The sequence below is a fragment of the Hydra vulgaris genome, chromosome 09 (assembly GCF_038396675.1).
Source record: "Hydra vulgaris chromosome 09, alternate assembly HydraT2T_AEP".
NCBI lineage: Eukaryota > Metazoa > Cnidaria > Hydrozoa > Anthoathecata > Hydridae > Hydra > Hydra vulgaris.
The window spans coordinates 37,432,890-37,444,968 of record NC_088928.1 but is presented as its reverse complement, the minus strand read 5'-3'; the positions used below and the strand labels follow the sequence as shown (position 1 = coordinate 37,444,968).

The 12,079-nt window shown below is 27.5% G+C and overlaps 1 protein-coding gene across 3 annotated transcripts in view; it reads right to left on the bottom strand.

The window, feature by feature from the left end:
• The window catches only part of LOC105847710 (tubulin polyglutamylase TTLL5), a 67,528-nt gene extending 55,449 nt beyond the window's left edge, over positions 1–12,079 (bottom strand). Inside the window, exons 1-9 of one of the 3 annotated variants that reach the window (XM_065805589.1) lie at positions 11,956–12,079; positions 11,355–11,610; positions 10,495–10,577; positions 8,576–8,679; positions 8,417–8,480; positions 8,282–8,348; positions 4,534–4,616; positions 4,172–4,241; positions 3,174–3,258 (exon numbers count right to left, since the gene is read on the bottom strand). In XM_065805589.1, coding sequence (XP_065661661.1) covers positions 3,174–3,258; positions 4,172–4,241; positions 4,534–4,616; positions 8,282–8,348; positions 8,417–8,480; positions 8,576–8,679; positions 10,495–10,577; positions 11,355–11,577 — 779 coding nt within the window. In that variant the 5' untranslated portion in view covers positions 11,578–11,610; positions 11,956–12,079. Of the gene's footprint in view, positions 1–3,173; positions 3,259–4,171; positions 4,242–4,533; positions 4,617–8,281; positions 8,349–8,416; positions 8,481–8,575; positions 8,680–10,494; positions 10,578–11,354; positions 11,611–11,955 lie in introns of those variants that run through there. The other 2 variants (XM_065805588.1, XM_065805590.1) reach the window with 2 other exon arrangements.

Here is a 12,079-nt window from a genome sequence, read left to right as displayed (position 1 = left end):
ATATGATAAAGCCATACATAAAACCATAAAAAAAAGTTTTATTTATGATCATATATAGAAAACTGTTTATAAATAAACAGTCATAAGGACAAAAGAAGTTAAAATAATTATATAAACAAAATTATTATCATTATATTCTATTAATTAAAAATAACTTATCATGATATTTATTATTTATTTATTTACTAAAAACTGTAACAACAAAAAAAAAATTTAATTTAAATTATCAGAAATTTTTTCTTTAGTTTGATGCCCATGGTTCCATACTTTTTTTCTTTTTTTTAAACATCTTCCAACAAGGCTGCAAGCAGCCACTAATTAAAGTTGGAAGTTACTGAAAGAGAAAAGATGAAGATTGTAGAGCAAGATAACGATTGACGGACGACTTAAAAGATTGCAAATTATATGAATCAGGAAAGCAAGATGAAGGAAGAGAATTCCAAAGAACTGATGTTCGAGGAAAAAAACTAGACAAATAAGCGTTTTTGGAGCACTTAGGAACAGTCACAGAAAAAGGATGACACTTAATTGAATGACGAGTAACACGAGAATGAATTTTAGTAGATGGCACAAGAGACATTAGCTCTTTAGAGCAGTTCCCATTATAGTATTTGTAGAAAAGAGAAAGAGAAGCAACATTACGACGATGTGATAATAGTTGGAGGTTGGCTGCAAGAGCAGGTCCAACTATGTTTACAATGCGTTTTTGCACCTTGTCTAAAAAAGAAAGGGCATCATTAGAAGATCCGCCCCAGATATGGCAACAGTATTCCATACAAGGCCGGATTTGAGATTTATAGAGATAGAGAATAGAATCCAAAGTAAGAAAGTGACGAGCTCGATAAAGAGATGCAACCTTAGCAGATGCTAATTTTGCAACTGATTTGATGCATGGTTTCCAAGAAAGATTGGAAGTAAGAGTTAATCCTAGAAGATGAAGAGTAGGTGACACATTGAGTACATCACCGTTCATAAATATAGGAAGATCTAAACTATTGCGATAACGATTGGCTGAAAAAAATTGAGTTTTATCTGAATTAAAGTTCACCAGCCACTGTGAGCCCCATGCTGTAGCAGAAGTGAGATCCTTTTCAAGCTCAAATGCCCCCTCCAAGCAATCAGAGAGTGTTGGTTTCTTATCACGACAAGAATAAATGGTAGTATCATCAGCAAACAATGCCACCTTAGATGTGAGAATATCTGGAATATTGTTAATGTAAATTGAAAAGAGTATAGGGCCAAGGATAGAACCTTGAGTAACCCTTGAAGTTACAGAATAAGAAGAAAAGTGCTGTCCATCGAGGACAACTTTTATAGTACGATTGGAAAGGAAGAGTTCAATAATCTTAAAGATGTTGCCAGATACACCAAAAGAAGAAAGCTTATGGAGAAGACCAGCATGCCAAAATTTATCAAAAGCTTTTAAAATGTCAAGAGCGATGGCCTTAACCTCTCCACCTTCATCTAATGCACGATAAAACCTGTCAGTTATTACTGTTAGCAAATCAGCTGTAGAACGAGAAGATCGAAATCCATATTGATGGTCAGAAAGTAAGTTATTAGATTCAAGATGAGAAATTAAGTGTTTGTTAATTAAAGATTCAAAAACCTTGCTTATAATAGGAAGAAGACTTATGGGACGGTAGTTAGACAAATCAGATCGATCTCCAGAATTTTTGAAGATAGGGATAACAGATGCCGCTTTCCAGCAGGCTGGAAAATTTTTTTTTTTTTTTTTTGTTATTCACCTCCTCAAGGCTGAGAAGGCCACTACAGATGAGGAGGCTACCTAATAGTGGTTATAACCCTCTCTCAACTCTATAAATCCGAAACACGAACCTTGAGGAACAAGGCCGCTGCGCGGAGAAACAATTTGAGCGCGGTACTACCAGGGACGTGGTGGGGATCGAACTCGGAACCTCTCGCTTATGAAGCGAGCGCTTTACCACTACACCACTACCGCAATAAGACTTGTATAATTCAGATGGTTTTCCATAATGCTATTTTCCTAATTATATGATACTATGAAAAAGTTGAAGCAATTTTTACAATCAGATTCAACGCTAAGCTGTTTAGCAGATCAGGACTGGGTATTTTTACTATAACACCATTGCAGTGGCATTATACTAAAAATACCAATTTTTACTATAATACTGTAATATGTCAAAATTATAATTAGACTTACCTATTTATAAAAAAAATGTTACTAATCAACAATGGGTTCACTATCATACATTCAACTCATCAGATCAAAATGAGTTGCATTGCACAAAATTTGATTGTGTCACATCAAACAATGATTTTTAAATTAAAAAAATTTGATCGTGTGAGACATCAAATTATGACTTTTAAATAAAAAACTTTTTTGTGATTTTCAGCTATTGTGGAAAAGAAATTTTTATTAAATATTTTTTCATTTTTGGTCAATTTTAATTTTCACAATTTTTAAAATGATTTTTGAAACCTGTTATTTGTTTAGTTTTTAAAACTAATTAATGGGATTCAGTTTAACAATTCTTCATCAATATGCATGAAATGAGTGTATATATTTTCATCCACATGCATGGTAAACACTTAGATAAACTAATTTAAATGGTTTGATTGTACAGCTTGTTCTTTCTAATTACCAAGAAATAATCAGATAATAAAACTACCTGTGACCATAGGTAATAAAACTACCTATGACCACAGGTAATAAAACTACCTATGACCACAGGTAATAAAACTACCTGTGACCACAGGTAATAAAACTACCTATGACCACATGTAATAAAACTACCTGTGACCACAGGTAATAAAACTACCTGTGGTCACAGGTAGTTTTATTACTTCTATAATGTAAATATGGTATGATATATATTTTAAAGAATTTTTTCCTTTTATCCGATAGATTTTGAAAATACCTTTAGTAGTTCATGTAGTTGGTTCTATTTGAAAAATAATATTTGTAGTTTTTTACTGGGCTAAGTTTTTTTAATTTATTCTTCTTTAATAAGTGGAAAGTAATATATTATAATGGCTCACATAACTTCTTGCACAAACAATATACTTCACAAATAATATACCACATAAAAAATTTACTACATAAAAAATAAATTTATAAATAACACAAGAGTATTTTCATATGTTTAGATAAAACCTTTGGATTTGTTAAGATAAAATTTATTTAGTACCTTGTAAGTCCTTCTTCAAACAAATATATACGTAAAGGATCATAGGATGTAACAGCAACATACAGTCGGCAGTCAAATTTAAAACCTTAATTAAAGATTAAATAGAAAAATAAATTTAAAGATCTAAATTTAGTTTTAATTTAGTCTTAATTTCAAAAAAAAAAATAGAAAAATAAAATTTAAAGGTAATAATAAAACTTAAAGGTAATAATAAAGTTAAAGGTAATAATAAAATTTAAAGGTAATAATAAAATTTAAAGGTAATAATAAATGATTGTTTCAATTGTCAAACTTTTTAAGAAACTATCAAACTTATGAAATAATTCATTTTAAAAAACTCCAAGAAAAAGAACAAGATCTAATTTAAAAAAAAAAGTTTTCATTCACTTTTGAATGAAAGACCTTTTTGTATATATAACCTTTTCTATTTTATCACTATCACAATGCGGTAGTGGTGTAGTGGTAGAGCGCACGTTTCATAAGCAAGAAGTTCCGAGTTCAATCCCCATCATGTCTCTGGTAGTACTGCGCTCAACTTGTTTCTCCGCGCAGCGGCCTTGTTCGTCAAGGTTCGTGTTTTGGAGTTATAGAGTTGAGAGAGGGTTATAACCACAAAAAGTAGCCTCCTCAACTGTAGTGGCCTTCTTGGCCTTGGAAAGGTGAATAATTTAAAAAAAAAAAAAAACTTGAAAAAAATTTTGTTTAAACTTTAAACAAAATTTTTTTCAAAAATAAACTTTATTTTTTGTCTTTTTTTACATTAAAACTTATGTCTTTAAAATGTTTAATACAACAAATTCGTTAAAATTTATTTAATGTATAATAGTTCATTTAAATTTTTGTATATATTAACTACTTATTCCATTGCTTTCCATTTTTCATCATCATTTTCTGATAGAAAAATATTCAAGTAAGGAAGAAAAAAATAACTAAAAGTAATAAAAAATTCCAATAAAAAATTAATTTCAAAAAATTAATTTTCTATTTAATAACTTTACCACTGATTAGAAAAGGGTTTTTGATGTATTTGCATGCTATCACACTGTCTCCCAAAGGTATGTCATTTTTCTAAAAAGTAGAATACAAAATCAACAGTCGTATATAAAAAAAATCAGCATATTAAAAGAAAATAGAGGTATTACTTAGATTTTTAGTAAAAAATTTACATAATCCAGTAATTTATTAATTTCTTCTATATATGTGATACTTCATTTACAGCAACAATAAAACATGTTTAAAAACAACATTGTGAGAATTTTAAGTAAAACACAAAAAATGTGTTTTTTTTTAAATAAATTTGGTTTAAAAAGTTATAAAATAAAGGTTTAAATAGTATTAAATTATATTATAATAAACTCACATTATTAATTAAGAATATACCACGCCCTCTTGATGAAGCATAAGGCTTTATGATCCACGGTCCTTGATCTTTCATAAATTCATCTGCAAAATAATAAATGTATCAATTGGTCAACTTGATATTTAAAACAAAAGGATAACCAAAAGAAACAAATTACGCTCTTATTATTATTTGCTGTAGAGCTATTGTCACATGAACAGGAGTCACATGAACAACAAGCTATTGTCACATGAACAGGAGTCACATGTCACATGAGCAAATATCACATGAACAGGAGTCACATGTCACATAAACAGGAGTCACAAGCCACATGAATAATTGTCACATGAACAGGAGGCCTTTTTTGTTGTTGTTGCTTTTAGTAAACACAATTTGTACATGTTTTACTGTATATGAAGTGGTGGTAAAAATAAGAAATACAGCAACAATTTGTAAATATATTAATTAGTGAGCAAATCATATAACAATTAATTATAACTCTACTGATCAAATGAACCAAAAAGAGTACACAAATAAGTCAACTTTTGACATTAGCCATGCCAATTCTGAACAGCTTATAAAAACTGATGAAAACAGGCAGTTTTCGAAGTTTTAACAATAATAACAAATGGAATCAATTGAATCTGTGGACAAAAAGCTTACTGTTTAAGAAAAAAAAGTTTCTAAACAACAAAAATAAATTATCAAGGAAGTAGATGATGCGGAAAAAATGCTGCATTAAAGATTGTTCATCGTCGACAGATTGGATGTATCTGTCGACAGTGTATCAACAACAGAGTCAGCTACAGACTAAAAACTAGACAGTGCAAAAAATTCAACAATACTATTTGTTGGTGGAGATTCTAATGAAGATGATGAATCAAATGAAGTATTTACTATACAATTAGCATGCTCTAGTAAAAAACAAGTTTCCTAAACCCAATATTCCAATATCAAAGACTACTCAAGTTTTCTAAAAGAATGATGCATCAGTTTCTTCTCCTTTGGGCTACCGCTTGATGTCACCATTTACAAAAGAGCTACATAAAGCACAATGGGTGATAAAAGCCATCTACGCATTAAAAATTAAACTTCTATTGATCAGAAATGAAACCATCTTTAAGCTAATAACTCAATAATTACAAAAGATTCAACATTTTTATTTGTCATTCATGTTTATCTTCAGCTTGTTATGCTTATCTTTGTTGTAAGATATTTTCATTGTAAGGAATCTGATTTGCATCAATGACACTGCTGAGCAGGGCATAGCGTTGACACAACACCTTAATGAAACCGTCACAAATAACAAAAAGCAGAAATAGTTCTTGTTTTATGTTTAAAAACATAGGAAAAAGGTTTGCAGAGTATAATTGTGAACTGCTAGCCAAAATTTGAAATATTTACATGATAATAGTTTTGTAATCACTTTTTATTTAATTTTGAAGTTTAAAAATAGAAGACATTTTTTGTCAGAATTATACATCTTGTTTTATTTGTATAAACACATCACAGAGCACCTATAATCTATTATTCTACTTAATATTTCAGTGTCACATATAACACTGTATCAGAGTTGGTTGCAAACAGTCAAACACCTAAATCAGAAACTTTCTACCCATTAAGAGTCCTCTAAAGATTGTCCAAATGGGCTATAATTTTGCAAGTAAACTACTATTATTATTACAGATATACTTGATGAGTAAGACAGCAATATTTGAAAACTTTATATTCTTGAGACCCCCTAATAGTTATACATGCATTAAAAGGAATCACAAAAAGTAAATTTTCAAATCTAAAAATACACACACACACACACACACACACACAAACACACACATATAATAGAAGATTTATAGAATATTTTGAAACAGTTAAATGCTCAAGGGTCTTGAATAGCCCTTAAAAAAAGGTTTTATTCAAAAGAAAATTTAAATCCAGTGTTATTATATTGTATAGAACAATTTTTTTTTGCAACAAATAGTGTTTTACAATTAGATAATTTAATGTCAGTGAAACAGTCTTATAAAGGAAAGATGTGTCATCAAGTGAGAAGTGTATTGACATCATTACAGTGAGTTGCTATCATGACATTAAGATTGTGTCCCCACAGTGAGGTTGATAGTACATTTAAATATACACAATAGAAATAAAATGAAATAATAAGATGCCATTATACATTAGTTTTATTATAAACTTTTTTATTATTGTGTAGAAAAAAAATTGCTTTCAATCATTTCATTGGATTTCATTGAAGCTAGTTGCCCTGCTCCATTACAGCTATCCTTAAAACACATAAGATACTCATTACCGTCTACTGCAATAAAAGAATCTTTATTTATAATCAAAGTAGAATTATTCGTCATTCTTACAAGTTCTTTGACTAAGTTCCTTGACAACTACTTCCAAAGGCATTAAACAATTTAGCAGGTTGGCAAGCATCAATGCTACTTCGGAAGACCTGTTCTTATTTATATCAGCTAATGCGTCATTACAATAATACTTTTAAAAACCTCTTTAAGAGCACACACATCAAGTTCCAAAGTATTTTTATAACTAGTTTTAGTTGCAGTTTTTTCCAAATTTTTGCAAAATGTGTTGTTGTAAAATGGAATGTTTTACTACAAAAGTTTTGAACATTTTTTAATTAAACATTTCTGAAAAATCACTCTTCATTAGTAAAAAACTACTTTTTAGTTTATTTATATAAATTACTCTTTTGTTTATTTATATACTAATGTTTTTTTTAATAATATATTTTTACTTTTATGTAATATATTTTTCCCGCATTTGTTACTAACAAGAAGGTTGTTTTGCCTACTTTTAAAATACTCCCAGATCTTGTCATCTTAACATCGTTTTTTGCATACAAAATAGTTAAAGAAATATTATAATAATAAATTGCTTCACTGATAATAACATATATTTAGATTCTAGGTAGACCAACCTATCACATAAAAAATATACTTTCACAGTAAAAAAAACAAACATTCAAAAGTGTACAGACAAAGTAACACAAACAACACAGTTAAATTAACTTGAAACAATAAAAATTAATTTATCATAAATATACCACTTGTAAAAATAATATCTTAGGCTTTTAGATGTTGTTTTTTCATACTTTTTTAAAATAAAAATACTAAATTGTTTAGTCTTTTTACAAAGTATGTTTTATAATAATAAACAGTCAGCAAAATTAACTTTCTACATAACCAGTTATTTTAGACAAAAATCCCAGATATTGAATGACAAAATTTTAGTCAAATATAAGCAGTTATCAAGTAACCAGTTATTGAGTTTAGATGCTCTAGTAATTTTAAGACCCTTAGTTGTACTAGTTTCAGACTTTGTTAATGTTCAAAGTAGTAGTAAGTAAAGATAACAACCAAACTCATTCAACCTGTTAAATAAAAATGTTAAGAGTTGTGAAATTTTAGTATTAAAGAAAAATGTAGCAAATACATAATTATGATAAATAAATAAAATAAGTAAATAAATAAGCTAATAAACTAAAAGGAGAGATAAAAAATAATATTTCAAATTAAATGTGTTATTCGGTTGCAATATTTATTCAAGAACAATACACTAAATGATGTGCTATGATCTAACTATAACACAAACAAAACCAAATATACTTATATATCTAGCCAATCAAAAAGTTGCACTGAAATATATTCAGTGCAACTTTTCATCCTGAGATGAAATTCAAGTACTTTTTTCATAAAATATTCTAAAAATGCTTAGAAAATAATTTTTATTTAAAAAAACTTACTATAAAATTCATTAAGTTCTGTTGGAAGAATAAAACTCCGAGGAATAAAGTTGAAGTGTTGATAACCCTAAACATAAATAAAATAAAGTAACATAAAGAATTAAACAGTAGAAAAGTAAACCAAAACTTTTATACTTTTAAATACTGCATTTTTTGAATATTTTTACAGAGCTTATCTTTTCTTGTAAGTTCATTGGAGCTGTAAAAATATAAATAAATATAAATGAAAAAACATAAATACAGCATTTATTATTATATTAAACAAAAAAATAAAAATAAGGAATATCTAAATACCAAGGAAAGTGATTAACTTTTTGATAATCAGTCAAACCATGTAATACGTTAGGTTTAGGATATGAACCCATCCACAATAAATTGAAATTGTTGCTTGAAAAAATCTTATAAAAAAACATTTAACTATAGTTCAAATAACTATAATTATTCCTGCTTATAAACAAACTAAGTTTAAAAAAAATTTAAAAGCAAATTAAATTTAAAAAGATTAAACAAAAAAATAAAAATAAAAAAGAGAAAGTGATTGTATTCATCAGTGTTGTTGATATTAATAATAATTTTTAAGTTGAACTATTTTTACTAGGGGTGCACTAAAGCTAGGGGTACACTAATGCATAGGCTTGACAAAACTTAAAACATGTATGTATAAAATATATTAGGTTAGAAAGCATAAATTATGAAGTAATTAAAATTATTAAGTAATAAAATAATGAAGCAAATTATAAAATATAAAGTCTATGTATGTGCATCAGTCTATACCCAATGATGCATCCCAGCTATTGTATTAGTATCAGCCTGTGCCAATCAACATCAGCCAAAGGTAGACCTCAGTGCACCCCTAATTTTAACCTGGGGTATATTAACTCCCATTTAACTGTTTTCCATATTTAATCTGAAGCTTGTTACATTTATTTTGCATCTCTTTATAAAACTTTTAGGTCTAAGAGTAATTCAATCAAGCAATTGTTTCAGCCAAAAATATGTTCTAAAATTCACAAATCGACTGCATTTAATGGATTTAATGATTCTCCTTGTAAATAACAACATTTAAATGATTATATTATTTTGTTTTGATAAAAGTCCCTTTAAAAATGATACAGTTTTATTGTTTGAAAATTCAAACTAAAGTTCATGAAACAAAAAGCCTGACCTGAGACCATTTTTTCAAAGATCACAGCGTATCAAACTTACAAACTAATCATTTATAATTAAAAATATATATATAGTGTACTGTGGAGTGGGCTGTTTTGCACCCCTGTAATTATAATTTGTTACTTATTAGAACTTTCATTTAACTATGTTAAAAAAAGAGATAAATTGCATGCAAAAACTTATGCAGTCTTTTCTGTTTAGCCAGTGCTTTCGTGGTTAAGACTTTTCGCGCTCACCCACACATCTGCAAAAACTTCAGTGAGCGCTTAAAAAAGTGCTTGGCAAAAAATAAAAGTGTTTTATTTTAAATCGCATTAAAACTTTTTTGTTTATTTGTTCAACTTTTATGAAAAATGGCTTTTTTTTAAACAGTTTTTTTTTTAATTATTTTGTCTAGTATTTATTCAAAGCGTTCTTTTTGCTATTTTAATTTAAATGACAGGAAAAAAATCAATTTTTTAAATTGTGCAGACTAGCTTAAAAATGACCTTTTTTGGGCGCTGGCATTAAATTTCATACAGAGAAGACTGCTTATGTTATAAAAAACTCAGCTGAATTTTCTAATGCTAATAAAAAACTCAAGAGTCTCTTTTGGTAGTTTTATAAAATAATGCTTTAATTCTGATTATATCAATTAATTTAACAATAATGTAGCAACTTTACAATAAAATTATTTTCTTGATAAAACTGAAATTTATTTTACAAAATTATTGTATCAAAGTATTTTTTTTTAATATTTTTTGTTTCTGCTTTATTGTTTAAAAGATGGTAACAAACATGTTGTTTGGATAAATAATATTTAAATCACTATCTTTATTAGAATTATTCTTTTTAATATAGGCTCAAAAAGCCATTAATAACTTTTTATTCAAAAATCAAATTATACAATAATATTTTTAAATCAACATTAACAACATTGTGCGGTTATAAAACCAACATTTACAAGATTGTACAGTAATAAAGTCAACATATACAACATTGTACAGTAATAAAATCAACATGTGCAACAACATTTAAACTGCAAATATATTCAAAATTAAAAAAACCTCTTTGAAACCATGGGCAGAAAGTATATTTCGCACTAACTTGCATTCTGTCTTTATAAACTTATATTTCAAATGATAGTTTTCTGAAATAAAAATCAAAAACATTTTAATTTTTTATGTAGCTGTCATATCTCTAAATTTGTCATAAATGAATTGCTTTATGCTAAAAAGGGTTCAGCCATGTGAAACAAGTTTTAATAAAACAAAAAAAACAACAACTAAAAAAAACCACATTGTATTTATTATAGTTTTCATACATGATGAACATAAGACTTTTTGTGCAAAATAAAAAACACTCAGCACACTTCAAGATTACTTAACAAAAAATATGAAATGTTGTGATTAAGTTCAGCATGAACAAATACTATTGACATTTTTACTAATTTTTGAAAACTAAAAAAAAATGTCAGAACTGTTGAAATTTTTAAAGATTTACAATTTATAATGTAAAACCGTAATCTGGATTGTAAGAATGACTATAATATGAATTGTGTGAATAACATGTATGAATTGTACAAGTAATTATAACGTGGGGATGTATTGTGCAAATAATTATAATGTGGGGATGTATTGTGCAAATAATTATAATGTGGGGATGTATTGTGCAAATAGTTATAATGTGGGGATGTATTGTGCAAATAATTATAACGTGGGGATCTATTGTGCAAGTAACTATAACATAGAGATGTATTTTGAAAGAAACTATAACTTTGATGAATTATATAAACTTAAATATACTATATAAACTTATAGATGTATTGTGTAAGTAATTATTATGTAAATTTTTTGTTGATTATCATTGTATAAAGATTTAGAATATACTTATTAAAAAAACTAAAAAAAAAAATATAATGACTTGCTTATAACTTCCTTTTCACTTTCAGGTGTACCCAAAAATATGCATGCAGGAGAAAAGTTTATTATAGGTTTCTTTTTTCGATTGCTGGACCATTGAAGAATTGAATATTTTTCTTTACTTTTATCAGCACTTTGGTATATTTTTGTCTCTGAACTTTTTTCATTATCAAAAACTATATTTTTTTTACCTGATTCAGGTAAAACTTGACTAGTTTGTTGCTCCATTAATTTCCAATATTTACATTTCTTATGGTGGATCTAAAAATAATATTATCAAAGTAAAGTTTAAAAAACAAAAAAAAATGCTATTGTCTAATTTGACAGCTATCATGGTATATTTAATTTATTTAATATCATAACACTGGTATGAGCACTTTTTGATTTCAGAAAACTAGTAGAAAAAACGCTGGTGTGTAAGAATTTGAGCAAAAGAAACCGACTAAAAAAATCTGTTACTGAGATTTTTTATGTCATTAGAAATCTCTAATGACATATAAAAAAATTTTAACTGAAAGCCATATAAAACCAACATTTTAAAACTATATTATAAGACATAATCAGTAAATATTGCAATTAGTTTCTTGTTAATAAACATGGAAAAACCTGTTGTGAATTCAATGACAATAAAATTGCATATGCCAAATTGACAGTTAGTTCCTTTCTGTTAAATGTAGATCAATTATACTAATAATATATAATCTTTTCCTTCCATTATTTTTGTTGTTCT